General features: G+C 39.6%; 1 protein-coding gene across 1 annotated transcript in view; it reads right to left on the bottom strand.

The window, feature by feature from the left end:
• Positions 1–18,041, bottom strand: part of LOC121315799 (sodium/potassium-transporting ATPase subunit beta-1-interacting protein 2-like) — a 205,137-nt gene that overhangs the window by 37,086 nt on the left and 150,010 nt on the right. The window contains exon 4 of the mRNA XM_041250224.1: positions 4,851–5,051. Coding sequence (XP_041106158.1) covers positions 4,851–5,051 — 201 coding nt within the window. The remainder of the gene's footprint in view (positions 1–4,850; positions 5,052–18,041) is intronic.

The following is an 18,041-nucleotide window of genomic DNA, read 5'->3' as shown; positions in this document are numbered from 1 at the left end:
CAGCCTGATCAACTCTATGTGAAGGAGATGTGTTGCTCTGCATGAGGCAAATGGTGGTCACACCAGATACTGACTGGTTTTCTGATCCACGCCCCTACCTTTTTTTTTAAGGTATCTGTGACCAACTGATGCATATCTGTATTCCCAGTCATGTAAAATCCATAGATTAGGGCCTAATGAATTTATTTCAATGAAATGATTTACCTTATATGAACTGTAACTGTAAAATCTTTGAAATTGTTGCATGTTGCATTTATATTTTTGTTCAGTGTATATTATATATTTTAATTTTGCTTCAACACAGCAACCCACTTACCAATCAGGAGAGCTGAAGATCAACGGCTGACCTACCAGTTCATTTTCCCCCTTTGATCCTAAGCAACAGGTTTTACCAAGCTAGTAAAGCCTGGAGGCAATGGCCGAGCCTAAGAAGATTCTGTCGGGACTCCCTTACTTTGCGGAAGCACAAAGGCCACTCCTTGTGTATGGGTGGGATTTGAGAGTGGCTTCTCACACATTCTGACAGATACCAAGGCCCTACACTGCACATAATGGAATGCTAAAAGTTACCTATTAATATAAAATAATTTTTTTTGAGAAGGCACTTCTCAAAACACCAAACATATATACTGGCTGGGATCCTGGTTCGCCATCTTGCCATTAACGAATATGATGGCGATTTGGAGAAAATTATTCTTCATCAAATTGCAATTTGTGCGAATACAATTTTGATCATTCTTGTAAAAAGTGGAATTTAGAAGTTTAGCAAAATAAATAAATAAAATGGCCCAAAAACGGAGAGATTGGGTTTCTTTGCACCGCAAATCATGGTGAAGTGACAGAGAAACATGCAGGTGCATTATTCGAGCATTATTCTAGCGCATGCACTATCTTTCTTTTATTGAACGAGCCTGGTTCTAGAAGTTTCTGTCATTCTGTCTGCACTCTACATACAAGCTGAGTGTGAGAGGTTAGTGAAGAAAAAGTGATCGATTTGTCTTTAAATGTCCCAAATTAATGGAAGATTCTAGTAAAGTTCCCAATTCTATGAATGGCAAAGGTGGAATAAAGACAGGGACAATGGAATTAACAACGGGTGAACTCGGCCAATGTAAACCATCTTCCTCAAGGGAGGGAGCAAGTGGCGACAACTTTTACTCATGTAGACAGTGGTTGGAGAAAATAAAGGAACACAAGTGGTTAGTAGTGGGAAAAGATGGTATTGTGTCACCGAATATATATGTCAAAAGCATGCCTCCATGCATCAGCAGGTACACTTATCACAGGTGCTCAATCAATGAGAACAATACATCAAAACAGGTTGCTTACCCACAAAGACTTCACTATCTGGCAGCAAATTCAAATAGCTAAAAAGGAGAGGAAGGAGCTCCATGTGACATTCCTGGATTTAGCTATTCCACACAGTACAACATGAAATTCTTTGGGCAGCATTTAATTTTTTCAGTGTACCAAGGTCAATAACACACTTAGTGAAAGTCTATTTGGAGATTTGAAATTTTGTTTTTCAACTTCAGAATTCACCATTACATGGCAATGTCTAGAAATTGGAATAATGGCAGGATGCACCATTTCTCCACTGGCTTTTACCATGGCAATGGAAGTAATTATTAGGGTGTCAAAATGGGAAGTGGGTGGAGAATTCTTGGCTTCTGGAATGCGACTACCACCAATTAGAGCATACTTGGATGACATGACAATTATGACTACAATAGTAGCCTGCACTAATCGGTTATTGTGCAAACTAATCAGTAACATTGAAGGGGCACGAATGCAATCCAAGCCCACTAAGTCAAGGAACATCTCTATAATTAAAGGTAAAGTAGTGGTTAAGAGGTTCTACATTACCAATGAGGCAATACCAACATTGTCTGAGAAGCCTGTCAAAAGTCATAAGAGATGGTATGATGGGGACCTAAAGGACATAGTTTGTGTGGGAGAAGTGAGACAACAAGCAGTGCAAGGGTTGAAGGGCACAGACAGCAGTGCTTTACTGGGCAAACTTAAACCCTGGTGGTTTTAGTTTGGTCTACTGCCAAGACTTCTGTGGCCATTCACTGAGTATGAGGTTTCGTTGACAACAGTAGAGAAACTGGAAGCGTTAATCAGTTCATATGTCAGGAAATGGTTAGGAGCTTCACGCCACCTCAGCAGAGTGGGACTGTATGGTAAAGAGATACTGCAACTGCCAGTCTCAGCACTAACCGAGGAGTTTAAGCGCACCAGATTGTAAATTACATTGGTAGATTCACACAAAAAATGTGTGAGGGAGGCAGTACCTGTGTTGAAAACTGGAAGGAAGTGGGTGGCAAAGGAAGCTGTGGAAGTTGCAAAGGCTGCCCTACGTATTCAGTGATATCATGGGGCAAGTACAGCATGGAAGAGAATGCCTTGGTCTCAGTTCAACTTCTCCTACATGGCAAAAGCAGCCACAGCTCAAAAGAGGAAGCTGGTAGTCAACAAGGTGCAAAAGCAGGAGGAGAGGATGAGGTGTGTAAAGGCAGTTTCCCAGGCTAAGCAGGGAGAATGGATGAGATGGGAAAGTGTGGAACAGCGCAAGATTGGCTGGCAAGATCTCTGGACAATGGAATAGAGCAGGATAGGTTTCCTCATCAGGTCAACATATGATTTTCTCCCACCACAGAACCTTGATCTATGGGTAGGAGAGGATCCATGGTGTCCTTTTTGTTCATCGACAGCTACATTTAAGACACACTTTGACAGGATGTAAGGTGGGTCTTAGCGTCATGACCAGGTGCTGCGATATTTGGCCTTAGCATTGGAAGACGAGCGCAGAATGACCAACAGGTTACCACCATTTTCAACAATATATGACACACAAAGAACAACATTCCTCCATCCGGGGAAGCACCCACCAAGAAAAGGTATTAAAACCAAAACTCGTCTAGGACAACTGGAAGCTGCTAGAGACTGGAAAATGCTGGCAGATGTTGGGCAACAGCTTATTTTCCCAACTAAAATTGCACCACTAACTTTCAACCTGATATTGTCTTGTGGTCTGGATCAGCATGTCTGGTTCATCTGGTAGAGTTAACAGTGACATGGAAGGATTCTGTGGATGAGTTGTATGAAAGGAAGAAACTTTGGTACACTCAACTAGATGCTGACGCGGAATAGCAAGGCTGGAGAGTCCAGGTTTACCCAGTGGAGGTGGGTTGTCGAGGAATTGTGGCACACTCTACAACCCGGAATCAGTGGTCAAGAGTTGTGACGCATAGTGAAGAACTTATCTTAGCAAAGAGGAGCAGCAACTGGCTCAGGTTGAGAAGATTCTGGTAGGGGACCTCAAGCACAGTAGAAAGCAAGCAACATTGATGGAAAGGAAAGTAAGTAAGCTGGGCTTAGCTGAGTGGGGGATGGATGGGGGGTGATGCTGGGACCCCAGAATCACTGTCAAGCCCCTTTAAGGTGTAGTGGGCTAGTCGACAAAACACCAAGATGGAAGGTGCCCACTTGAAGACCCCAGAGAAGTACCCTACTCAGCTCAGTCCAGACAGTTGTCATCCTGGCACACTGTGGTTGAAGCCGTTGTGTGTGCTGATGTGCCAGGGAGGCGAAATAAGCTGATCCCTGGAACAACATTACACTTCAGCCATCAACACCAGGCAGAAGGATAGTTACATCATCAGATGGAAAAAATGCAGATGGATCACATTAGTTTACAGTAAAAAAAAGCTATGTCTTAGTTCATGCTTATCTTGGTGAGAGCTGAGTCCAATATCAGCACAAAGTTTTAACACCTACTCTCACGTAATGGAAAGCATTAGTTTTAGGACTGTTTCAATCTTGTTTCCTCCCCACGCCTGTTGCCATGGTTACAGTTTGTGTGAAGATGACAATGGTTGCATATGTTACACATGATTCGCACATCAATAGGTTCATCAATCTATGAATCAGCCTTATCTTCAAATTAGATACCAAGATCTTTGTTTTCACTGAGAGAATAACACATTCACACTGGAGAAAGCTCAGTGTCAGTCACTACCGAGATCATTTATCTGTGTAAATTTTGTAAAAGTGATCGTTCTAATAAGGCTAATTTCCACTGAAAAACAAAAACGGTTCTTGCTGCTTGGATCGTTAAAAAAGGGGATTAGTTATAGTGAAGTTAGAATTTGTTATAGTTGCAACATTTTGTATCAGATTTGTGTTCCCACCATTCTCCCTATCAAGTCTTTCAGCTGTAATGGTTAAGTCTTTTGCAATATGTTGGAAGGGATCATTCTTTTACAGATTTAGAAAGGTACTTATTTTGTTTTCTTTTTGAAGAGGCCATTTAGATGTACAGCACAGTGGCTGTGTTACTTATTTCAATGGGGCGTAATACGAAGTATCTGCAGTGTCCAATATAGCATCCTTTTTTGCATGGTTATTTACTAGTTTGTCTGATCAATGTAGGCCAATAATTAATTTTCTTACTCATACATTATCTCAGTGGCAGCAATATCAATATTATTATTATTTAGTCATTTAGCAGGTGCTTTTATCCAACGAGACTTACAAAGACTAGGGGGTGAACAATGCCTCAACTGCTGTTGCAGAGTCACTTACATTTGGACCTCAGTTTTACGTCTCATCCGAAGGATGGAGCATAACGAGTTAAAGTGACTTGCTCAAAGTCACACACAGTGAGTTGGTTGCTGAGCCAGGATTTGAACCTCCTGGTATCAAGCCCCTTTCTTTAATCACTGGACCACCAACCCTGACTGAAATAGAGTCTAATACCTGTGATCATTTCCTATACAGAAAACATTTCAAAATAAAATGATAAAACCAGTGCAATTATTCTTGAAAATGGCAAACATACTTACTGCAAGGATAATCTGAAGGGTACTGTGAGCTACTTCTACATATTGGTACTCCAACAAGCATCCTGAGATACTAATGTAGCGATGGTCCTCTGGTGCCCAGTCAGGAGCTGGGGTCACTGGAGTCACCATGCACCCGGGTCCATTTTCCATCCACCAAGAACGATGCATGGACATGTTGAATGTCATAATTAGGTCTGTATCCTGAAATGAAAAAGATAGAAGACTTCACTATTTAATATCTTTGTAGCACAATAACTAAATATTTTTCACCCACCACCCTGGCTGACACATATGTGCTAAAACACAAATAATTTGTTAGTCAGTTATGTTGTGTGAAAATGAACACTGCAGGAGGGGGAATGCAATTCCCAGTTTTAGAACTTGAAATATTGTTTTGCTTATGGGTGTCAATTTAACAAGAGCAAGTATGTATTACTTCCATAGACTGAAGTCGTGTCTCACCTTAGATAACAGTATTTACTATTGTATATCTTTGTTTTTAAATCAACATTTGTAGCACAAATCAGGTTGCGCTACAATCAATCTTAAGATCACAGTTATTTCATTACATTAACATACAAAAAAAGAGTTAGAAACCAATATATAGACAAACAGATTTTTAACTACACCGTATGACACATTTAGTCAACTGTCTTAAAGGAAAAGAACACAGCTGTGTACCAAGTTTGGAGACAATATCTACTATACAAGGGTTTGGTCTCCATCCTCCAGAAACAAAAAAAGAATATGCAGCAGGCATATTAGGTCATGAGGTTAAGGACATAAGAACATGCTGCCCAATACAGTATGTTCACATATACCTCAAACCACGAAATCTGTGTATCAATAGATATAGGGGTGTCATATAACTAAGTGTTAACCATAAGGATGAGGGAGTGTGAATTGCAACAACGTGACTCATAGATAGATTTCCTGGTGCCTCAGCTAGTTCTGCACCTACATTATTTATGTATAGCAAACACATACAGCAAGCCACAACAGTAAATCTAGTAACACCCACTGTTAGTAAATCTGCGTAAAATAAAAAATAATAATAAAAAAAAAAAGCCTGATCACTCGCTCAGAAATGATACCTAATTACTAATGCGCATGGGTTTGTCACGGACAACACCCACATATCAAGTAACTATTAACGCTGCTGAATGAATTGTGCTAAAGTAGACTCCTCTCTTTGTAAATAAGCCTAATTTATCAGTCCTGCTGTCACCTGCACAGTGCTTCTACACCTCGACAGAAGGTAGCTCTCTGAAATAAATAAATAAATACATAAATAATAAAACACTCAGTTATTCTTCATTCCAAAAAATAAACACATATGTTGGCGTACAAATGCACTTGTGAGATGCCTTCCTTAATAAAATCTTTTGCACATGGAGGGGTCATGATAGTATTTTCACAGATGACAAGATGTTTATAAAAGTATCTTCTGTCCCTATACTTGTTTGACAGTAGTGTAGATTATTAAGATGCATGAAGACAAATACCCTGCCGATTCGTTATTGATCACTTCCAAATATCAATTATGCTTGGAGTCATTCCAAACACACAGGTGCAATACCAACACTACTTTGAATTAGAGATTCTGTAGGGATGTGACTATACACCAGCTTTCAGTTGGATACCTTTTAATATTACCTTGTATGTAACTGCCAACTCTGTCTGCTCAGTTATTACTGGAATATAATGAAACCCTGTTGTGCAGAAAAACAGAATAGAACCCTATTCACCTTTCCATCAAATTATAGAACTAGACTGGAAATATCAAATTAAATAGCACAATGTAATAGACAAAAAAGCAGTATCCTAACAAAGCAGTTTGTTGCAACCTTATTTGACTAAAAAACACTAAGCAAGTTTAAGGACATTCCAGACCATAAAGCTTACCGTCTCCTTTATCCTGAGAGTAATAGGGTTTAGCAGGACAGTATTTTATCATCCACCACAAACCCAGTTTACTACTTGACCACCTTGACGCTCCTCCGGTTGCCCCTCCTACCCTCTCTCTTCTCTCCATTGCTGATGTTTCCGGCTTACTGTTGAAATCAACTACTGCCACGTGCCCCCTCGGACCCCTGGCCGACTAACCTTGCCCCTCTGCCATTGTCCGGCTCGTGGCTTGCATTCAAGACATTGAGGCCTGGATGTCTGCCAATTTTCTTCAACTGAACACTAACAAATCTGAACTCCTTGTAGTAGGATCTGAAACTCAACTCAACTCAACCCTGGAAACTGTCTTCTGCTGCCTTCCCCCACAGTACTAAGCCTTGGTGTACGTCTTGACAGCAACCTCTGTTTTGATGCTCACATCTCCTACGCAGTCAAATATTAATTATACCATCTTCGAAACATCTCCAAAGTCCATCCCTACCTTTCCCTCCCGGATGCGGAGATACTTTGTCATGCATTTGTCTCCTCTCGACTCGACTACTGCAACTCTATATATGGTGGTCTCCCAGCACGCACCATAAACCGACTGCAGCTAGTTCAGAATGTCGCTACCAGGATCCTTACCAGATGTAAAAAACGTGATCACCCACTGCACTGGCTACCTTGCTAAAGTTCAGGATTATTTTCAAAACTGTCCTGCTCACCTACAATGCCCTTCATCACACAGGTCCTGAGTACCTCCTCAACCTGCTAACCCGCTATGTCCCTGCATGCAAGCGGAGATCCTCTAACTCTGGCCTGCTTGTTATCCCCAAGCAAAAGTGTGCCACACTTGGAGAATGCTCATTTAGCTTTATGGCTCTGACTCTTTGGAACTCTCTCCCAGCTTTAGTGTGTGATGCTCCCACCATCGCTTGCTTTAAATCAACCCTCAAGACCCACCTGTTTCTCTCTTGCTTTCCATGCTCTTTAAGCCTGATATCTGCTCATGTATTATGCACTTACCACTGTATTTACTCTACTATTTCATGTATTATGCTAATGTCATATATCATGTATTATGCACTTTCCACTGTAATTATTGTATTATGCTTTTTTTTTTTTCTTACTGTATAGCAGTGTAGCAGGGATTGATCTGTGCTGACTCTGCTGGCGTGTTCACAGTACTGCAGGAAGAGGGCGGCAGTCTTCCAACAACCGTCTGTGAGTCATGGCAGTGACACGGGGAGGTGGGAAGGTAGGTGTGTGGACTTTCCCCCTCTCTGAATGGCTGAGAGGCGAGTCTTGGCAGATTGCTAGCCCTATAAAAAAATGCTCTGCTGTGTCCTCAGGTCTGCCCACTTAGATGCGCCGAGAGTGCGGAAGCTCTGATTCAGGACCGGGAATCAGATGGGAGAAAAGAAAGAGTTTTGCAGCGAGATAGAGAGAGCAAGGAACCCTTGGGAAGACCCCGGCGTATTGTAAAAGAGCAGGCTAGTTAGCCGACAGAGTAGGACAGTGATCCGGGTTGTGCGGGTAGTGGCGACCGGGATAACGCTGCCGAGTGCAGCACCTTTTATTTGTAGTTTTATTACTGTTTTATTTTCCCTTGTTCTTTTCACCTTCTGTTTTCATTATTATTTCTTTGAGCACCTGCGAGTGCACTTGCTGTTCGCTTACCAGCTGTGGTATTTCCGTGGTGCTGTCTATCATCGTTGATAGGCAGCCCACGGTCAACAGTGCCCTCTGCCGGAAAAAGTAAGAACTGGTCAAAAATAAAACTGGGCACCTGTGTGGTGTTTTCAATTACACCTGTCTGTCTCCTAGTCAGTGAATTACCCACACCCCTTCCACAAGCAGGTATTATACATTTCTCTGTATTTAAAGTATTATGGATTTTGTTGTTACTGCGTCTTGTAAAGCACTTTGTGATGGTGGTCCACTATGAAAGGCGCTATATAAAATAAAGATTGATTGATTGATTGACTGATAATTGCCATTTAAAACATCACTCATTGCAACATTAGAATAACATGCCCTTAGAGACGAATTTTCTCGTTAGCATATGTGACAGAAAGACAATGATTCTTGGTGGTAAATCTCCCTCACGACCTGTGAGGGCGCTAAGTAATGAGTACCCTGGACTACTTGGCCTGACACTTCGTTCCAAAGGTTAAAAGGTTGACTGAGTAGAACACCCGATATTTTATATCAGTAAAAAGATGCTCCCTCTGGAGTGCAACTACTCCATAGTCGAAGAGGAGTGTTTGGCCATTAAATGGGCTACTCACTCCTTACAATACTACCTGCTGGGACACTCATTCGATATTGTCACAGACCAAGCCCTACTCAAGTGGTTAAGCACAATGAAAGATAGCAATGCCCAGATAACTCAGTGGTATCTGGCATTGCAGCCCTTCATATACCACATGGTACATTGTGCAGGGAAAGAACACCAAAATGCTGATTATTCTTCCCGGGAGGGGGAAGTAATGTGAAAGGTAGATTCAGCCGAGTGTTCCTTCGACTCCACTCTGATAGAAAGACCGACCTGTGAGGGCGCTAAGTAATGGGAACAGAGTACCCTGGACTACTTTGTTCCAAAGATTAAAACGACGTTGGTCAATTAGAAAAGGGGCGGATCTTCGGTATACTAACTCATCGACCCGGAAGGGAAATGATGTGGCAGCCGCGGACTGGAGGAGCAGCTGCAATCATTTACCAAGGGGTCATGAGTGACGGGATAAATAGGGGTCGAAGAGATGTAATCAATTCCTTCGTTTTGGTTCATGGAAAATAACCCAAAAAGCTGTGTTTTGTGTATCCGTATAGTTAGTGTTTGTTTGTTTTGTCTAATTGTTGCTTGTTATCATTATACAGCTAACACATTCCGGAGCTGTCACCAGAGACCAGCACAAACCCAAAACATCTCTGCACTTGTATCACAAATAACTGTATTTGCACCACTAGCATTAATTCACGCACTAATGGACTTGTGTGTATGTTTTGTGTTTTGTGTGGGTGTATAATAAAAATGGCACTATTATTTCAGGACAAACCCGGGGATTACAAATTAAGTAATACACGCTGCTGTATTACTTAACATCATTTATTGTTTATTTTGCCGTCAGGCACTGGACATAAAAATATCATTAAACAGACTTTGCACCTGTATTATAATTGTCTGTCTATTCATTGATCACCTGCACCTGCACACTATCAACCACTTTGCCACACATATTATTGGTCTGACTCATAAATCTGTATTGTGCCGCTAATTGACCCTACAAGCATCATAATTAACACGTGCCTCAGACCACGCAGAGAATAAGGTGTGTCTTAACAGTATCAATTCCAAGCATGCTGCATTTAGGAACATGTATTGAAGCCAATAGTAATAATAAAAAGTCTATGTTTAATTATCCAATAATTACACAATTTAAGTATTGTGTTATTTGTAACACATATAAGAACGTAAAAACATAAGAAAGTTTACAAACGAGAGGAGACCATTCTACCCATCTTTTTTGTTCGGTTGTTAGTAGCTTATTGATCCCAGAATCTCATCAAGCAGCTTCTTGAGGATCCCAGGGTGTCAGCTTCAAAAACATTACTGGAGAGTTGATTCATTTGGTTCCAGACTCCTACAATTTTCTGTGTGAAAAAATGCCTCCTATTTTCTTTTCTGAATGCCCTTCTAATCTCCATTTGTGACCCATGGTCCTTTTTTTTTTCAGGTCGAAGAAGTCCCTAGGGTCGACATTGTCATTACCTTTTAGAATTTTGAATGCTTGAATCAGTCATATTCTTTGTTCAGGACTGAATAGACTCAATTCTTCTAGCCTGTCTGCATGTGACATGCCCTTTAAATCAGGAATAATGCTGGTTGCTCCTCTTTGCACTCTTTCTAGAGTAAAAATATCCATTTTGCAGCGAGGTGACCGGAACCGAACACAATATTCTAGATGAGGTCTTACTAATGCATTGTAAAGTTTTAGCATTACTTCCCTTGATTTAAATGCAACTCTTTTATAGCAAACTCCTAGATCTTTTTCATAGATTCTTTCTTCAATTTCAGTATATCACATATGGTATTAATAATGGACATTTTTATGGCCAGCGTGCAGTACCTTACACTTTTCTCTAATAAATGTAATGTGCCATATGTCTGCCCAGTTCTGAATCTTGACTAGATCATTTTGAATGACCTTTGCTGCAGCAATAGCGTTTGCCAATCCTCTTATTTTTGCGTCATCTGCAAATTTAACAAGTTTGCTTACTACACCAGAATTTAAGTTAATACAGATTAGGAAGAACAAAGGACCTAATTCTGATCCATGTGGTACTCCACTGGTTACCTCACTCTATTTTGAGGTTGCTCCTCTAATCAGTACTTTCTGTTTTCTACATGACAACCACTCCCTAATCCATGTGCATGCATTTCCTTGAATCCCTACAGCGTTCAGTTTGAGAATTAATCTTTTATGCAGGACTTTGTCAAAAGCTTTCTGGAATCTAAATAAACCATGTCATATGCTTTGCAATTATCCATTGTCGATGTAGCATCCTTAAAAAGATCAAGCAGGTTAGCTGACACGATCTTCCTTTCCTAAAACCATGCTGACTGTCTCCCAGGATACTGTTACCACATACAGTGGTTTGCAGAAGTATTCACCCCCTACCAATAACGTCACATTTTGACGTTTTTTATTACAAATAATCTATGCACAGTTTTTCAAACAAAGTTTTTTTTTTTTTATTCAAAGCTGTAGTGGTTAAACTGACACTGTTATGTGAGGAGAAGGTTAAATGTCAGCAAAACTTACAAAGAAAATGTACAAAATGAAATTTACTGGTTGCATAAGTATTCAGCCCCTTAAGTCAGTACTTGGTAGAAACACCTTTTGCTGAGTGTTTTTGGATAGGTCTCTACTAGCTTTGCACAATAGGATGGTGATATTTTTGCCCATTCTTCCTGGAAAAATTGCTCCAGTTTGTTGGGGGTCGTCGATGGACTGCAGTCTTCAAGTCAGGACTTTGACTGGGCCACTCAAGAACATTAATTCTCTTGTTCAACTACTCCAGTGTGGCTTTGTGCTTCGGGTCATTGTCTTGGCTGTCTCAAACAGGTTTTCCTCAAGGATTCCCCTGTACTTTACACCATCCATTCCCCCCTCTATCCTGACAAGCTTTCCAGTCCCTGCTGATGAGAAGACCAAAAATTTACATTTGTCTAGTCTGACCACAAAACCTTTTTTCACGTCTGCAGTATCATCTACATGCTTTTTCGCAAACTTTACACATGCTTTAAGATGAGGCTTTTTGAGTAATAGCTTCTTTCTTGCCACCTGTCCATACAAGCCAGCTTTGCGTAGGGACCGGCTTATTGTTGATGTGTGACTACCGACTCCCATCTCAGGCATAGAACTCTCAAGGTCATTGTTGGTTTCAGAGTGACATCCCGAACCAGTTTCTTGCTTGCCTGGCTGCTCAGTTTGGGAGGGAGACCTGATCTGGGTAGTCTCTAGGTGGTATGATGCATCTTCCACTTCTTAATGATGGACTTCACTGTGCTGAGAGGGATAATCAGCGCCTTTGAAATTTTCTTGTACTCTTCTCCTGCTCTGTGCCTTTCTACTACTTTATCCCTGGCTTGTTTCAAAAGCTCCTTGGTCTTCATGGTTGCTTTGTTGGATCACTATGCGAGTTGCAGCTTGAAAGTCTTTATATACCTGAGGAAAACTATCTACAATTAAACCATTTTAAGTACACAGAGGCTGAAACCATTTCACTAATTTTGTGACCTTTCAAACAAATCATTTGCACCTGAGCTGATTTAGGGCTGCAGTAACAAAGGGTTTGAATACTTATGCAACTGAGATGAATCTGTTTTTCTCTGTAAAGCTTACTTATTATATTCTATATGCATTTCTTAACTTTATCAATGTGGAGTAGTTTGTGTAGATTCTACATGTAAAGTCTAATTTGAAAGCGTTGTGGAGTATGCTAGGTGCCAACAAAATGTGAAAACTTTGCAGGGGGTGATACTTCTGCAAACCACTGTAGGCAATTTTCAGTTTTGGATCTTATTATAGTTTCCATAAGTTTCAATATAATAGAAGTCAGGCTTATTGGTCTGTGTTACAGTAAAAGTCAGAATTTTGGCAAATCTTAAGATTTACTGGAAAATGTCAACATTTACCAAACAAAATGGTAAATGTCCAAAATAAACATGATACCGGTGTATGTACATTTACCCGAAAATCTCAAGAATAACCAAGCGTTTTTGGCTAATGAATGTCTTGCTTTCACGCATTGTAAGGCTTCAGGAGTCCTGTGTAACTTTTAAGTGCCACAAGAGTCTGCCATGCTTCAGTAGGTAAGTAAATATATATATATTTAGTGCCTATATCTGTCATGTTTTGTGTCATAACCCAAGTCTGATTTTCTGTTGAAAAAACGAAGGTCCTAAATTATTTAATTTGCATTCAACAGAATGTTATTTTTCATTAAACTACTACGTATTTGGAGTACAATATCCTTCAACACCATTGTGAATTGTTTTATATTCAAATGTACTAGAATGATGGCTCTTCTACATAAGCAGATCACAATATTGTTCAGTACCATGTTGAACTAATTTAAATTGCTCAATTGTACATTAATTGAAACAATTCATGTCAAATTGATTTTGAAAAGTCTAGCTTAAAATCGGGATTTTTGCTTTTGGTACTGCTTTAACAAATTGGATAAAGCAAAGGAAGAATAGTGCATACCTGAGACGAGCAGGTATATGTAATTCTACCTTTATGCACAATATTATCTCATTAACTTACTCCAACAGTTTATCGTTCATTTTGATAGTCCTTTCACTATAACAAACCCCTCGATACAACAAACAAAATGCTTGGACCCCAACAGGTCCATTATAGTGAGGGTGTACTGTATTTACAATAGAGCCCAGGCAGAGCAAGCATATAAACAAGTGGTATACTTGTTAACAGGGACAGCTGTAGATGCAGGGCTGGCAGGTAATTGTCTTTGGATGTTCTAGAGATAGTTACCTGCTTTATGTCCAGGGATATCTAAAGGAGAGTTGTAGACTTTGCTTTTTGTTTGGCTGCTGTGCTCTGCTCCTTGCCCTGGGTATGTCAACCCCACAAGGGCAGAGACCTTTTATACACCTGTGGCTGGGCATAAGTTCATTGTCAAATAATCAATTAAGTCCCAACCACAGTCTGCACATGTTTTTGGCAGGATAGTATTAACCTATTCCTGCCTAACTGAAAGGACAATAATACATACAGTGGCTTGTGCCATCTGACAGTACCTCTCTAAACAGAGGGTCCCGCACCCCAGGAACTCTATCTTACACATGCAACCTATTCTGTTGTGGTATCGTGCAGCGATCCCCTAAACTAGCTCACAGGGTAAAAACAAAGGCTTCATAATATTTTCTTGGTCAGCTTTCTGAAGTCAGCTACTTTTTTTTTTTTATCAATAGTATCAAACAATTTTGATTTAAAACAACGGAAACACCTTATTACATTAAAACACACAAAAAACCAATAACATAAAACAAAATTACAGTAAAATTAAACCAATTTCATATAGCCCTAGCTACCGCTAAATGTCCTCATTAAAAATGTATTCCTTCAAGCAAAAAAAACTAAACAAAAACAATTAGTCTGCACCAGCTAAGGGACTCTTTGGCCTTAAGAGACTGTTTGTATGTGTGACAGCTTTTACCAAGATCAATACACTTCATAAGGGACACACCTGAGACCTGGAGATGACTGGGAATGATAATCAGTCCCAGCATACCAAATACAATACAAAGCTTTCTATAATAAAATGATTCAAAGCACTTCTTTGAAAAGCTTTTATAGTGTATGTAATGGCTTTTATAGAGTATGTAATAGTTTATCCCTTATATACTGTAGGTCTGCTGCAACCAAATAAGACTTCATTTTAGCAACCCAAAACAGGACATCTGAGCCCAAGTAACCTTGCCGCTACATTCCCATCAATTGCAATTTAATACTAAACAGGCATTATAAAAGCAGCACTCATAATGACATTATAAAGTAATTCTATTATTAGCTAAGGTCTCTTTCAGTGTATGATAGGATTTTCTGTTCTGAAAATGAACACTGTCGATTAATTTTCTGGTTCTGTATGAATAAACTAAAGCACATCAGTTAAAGATCAATAATTCCAAAATGTACAGTCATGTTAAAAATCACTGCCTTCAAGGAAATGCATTTCTCAAATCAAATTAGACATTATTTGGGGATAGATAAATAGATAGCTAGATACAGGGTACGATTTGTCAAATTTTCTGTGGAGGGGATAAAATAGACAAACAACAAAACATCATGGCAAGCCTTGATACATCTGTAGTACACAATTTAAACAGTTATGAGAATCACTAACTTACTTATTCATTATACAGTATCAACTGCTAACAAATCTTTAGGAATCACACATTTGCCATGCAGGATAAATGCAGTTATTTTTTTATGGATACGGTCATACTTGCCAACATTTGGACGCTGATCATATACATTATCATATAATAGATGTATCCCCCAACCCAACACCACATGACCATCATGACCATAAAACTAGATATACTGAAGTGTTCTTACCTTTGTATAAGTGTGACAAAGTGCCCGCCCCGTGTGTATTTTCTGTTATATGTTGCGTGTGGTGTGTTAAATGTCATTGGTACACGGGATATAAATGGGTCTGTATAACATGAGTGTTTAAAATGTATATTTGTATTTAGGCAAGAGGCTTGCACAGCACTTCACGCGCAAGTAAAATGTAATATGTGAGCACGGGGAATTGCACTTTATTAATTCACGTGCAGTTATACCGTGACTCCAATTGAGTGATTGATTAGCAGTCGAGTCTCGGTACAGCTGCATAAAAGCAGCATGTTTTCACATACTCGGGGTTGTGTGTTTGGGAGTGGAGAACATGGAGAGAGAGAGAGAGAGAGAGAGAGAGAGAGAGAGAGAGAGAGAGAGAGAGAATTTTAAATATAAATTGTTTTGTGTAGCGTTCGTCCACCCTGTTTTTGTCAGTGTCTATTCGTTCTGTTTGTCTATATATTTTGGCGACGAGTGCTGTGTGCTGTATTTGTTACAAACCATTTACTTTCTGCCTGTTTAATTATTAAACTGCGCATCAGCGCCTTCACCATTCCAAAACCTGTGTTCTGAGTCAGGTCCTGTTTCTGTTCTGTCGTCACCCACTGCGGACGTCTTTGTGACAATAAGTTACTGATCAGCAGATGTGTCAGCTGCACGAAGAGCACAAGTACAGCATGTGTTTTTTACTAACTACTGTGCAGAAAAATCCTTTTTTTTTCTATGGGCAAATATTGAGACTTTCTTCCTATGCATCGGGAAGTGGGACATTTGATAGGAAATCAGGACTGACTTGACCATATAGGGACTGTTAGCATGTATGTACGGTATCAAAAAGCAATAACAAAAACTACCTACGTTGCAGCAACTAAAATATTGTTAAAACGCACTTGTTACAAGTGCTTGCATTGTTGCACATAACCTCATTGATAACTACACAGAGTGTAACAACAATAAATGGAACATAATACAACATAAGTATATAAACAGTTTAATCTGCAGGAGTTAATTGTTGTTAATCTTGGCCTTTTTTCCACTCTGCTCAGCAGGTGACACGGTGGGTAAAAGTTCCAGTCTTTGGCTCTGGGGCTGTTTAAAAAAAGCTACTATAGATTTTTAGCGTCCATCTTCACTTCTTTTTTCTTTAGTATAGTATGCTCTTCCGATGATAATAAAAAATAACAGTTTGAAATACAGCAACTGAATGACTTTGATGTAGTTTATTTTCATTGGTCAATTTGCCTTTCTTCGGTGCATAAGGCACTGCTGTTGGATGACAGTGACGGGTGAGTGGAACCGGACCTGATCCACTTTATACAGCCAAACTTCATGATCCGGCTCCAGTGCAACTAAACTCCCTTCCTTTTTTTTTTTTTTTTTTTTTTTAAATCATGTTAATACAATGTGCTGCTAATCTTATGGTCTGAAGCGCGAAGACCAAGATTTTTTTTACATAGAAATTATGCAACATACATTTATCATTTCAATGTTTACAATTTCCAGAAGAAATCATTGTTAATTCAAAATCATATTACAAATGTACTGTACACAATATTTAGTACTTTCTTTGCAAAACTGAACCATGTGGCAGTGACTGGCAGGGATGGGGTTAAAATATCCATTACTGGAAAACATGTGTGGAACGGGGTCAGATTCTAATTGATTAATTGATTGCCAGTTAGTGTCTGGCCCCATGTATAGAGGAGCAGCTGAGATCTATCTCCTTTGTTCTAATCCAGGTCAAGCTGGCTGTAGTATCACAGTGGTACCACAAAGTAAATCAGTGAAGTAAAAGGTTCAGCTCAGTTTGTGTACATCTGCAAACTGCCACATAAGATTAGTTCAGACAGGACAGGGTCTGGGACCTCACTTTCTATGGGGAGTACAGCACAGCCAAAAAAGGGTTGCTTTTGTTTTGCAGCAGTGTTTTTGTAGTGTTTTTTTTTACATGTTTTGCTGAAGAAGCAACATCACCCATTTCTGGCAGCTTGGTTGTGGTTTTATTGTGAATAAATGACAAAACAGAAGATACATATACAGTACGATACACAGCATAGTATTCTAAAAGTAAACTGCATTATATCAGATCATCCACGGTTCATTAAATTTCCGTTCAAAGTCTTCTTAAACTTGAATTCACTTCTAGCCTATCTGCTAGTGTGTATGGTATTACTTTTGCATTCCAGATTCCACATACCGTATTATGGGGAATTAAAGCTTCAGTGCCAGCTTATTTTTATTTTAATGGTATACAGTACGCATCCCTCTGTCAACCTTCAGTTTTTAGTTATGGACTCCAGAAGTAGTGTTTGTAGCTGTTGACTGTGCATACCAGAACAAATGCGTTTAAAGCATCTAACCCCTTTGAATTAAAAGACTGAAGAACCGTTTATTGTAGTGCCGAATCATGTGAGTAGCAGATAGGTTTTTGATGGAAACAAAAGAAAAAACAAAACAAATGGGGAAACCCCTGTCACCACTGGCAATTACCTGTTTAAAGGTATTCTGAGGTCACTTTAGATAATGCTTTTATCACTGTTATGCAATGAAAGCTGAACATGTGTCCAAATTAACAAAAATATCTTAAATGTTACACGTGCATGAACATAAAATGAATCAAATAATCTGAGCGATGACATATCTTGCA

The sequence above is a fragment of the Polyodon spathula genome, chromosome 5 (assembly GCF_017654505.1).
Source record: "Polyodon spathula isolate WHYD16114869_AA chromosome 5, ASM1765450v1, whole genome shotgun sequence".
In the NCBI taxonomy this organism is placed as follows: domain Eukaryota; kingdom Metazoa; phylum Chordata; class Actinopteri; order Acipenseriformes; family Polyodontidae; genus Polyodon; species Polyodon spathula.
Note: the sequence above shows the minus strand (reverse complement) of the source record. Positions and strands in the feature narration are given on the sequence as shown.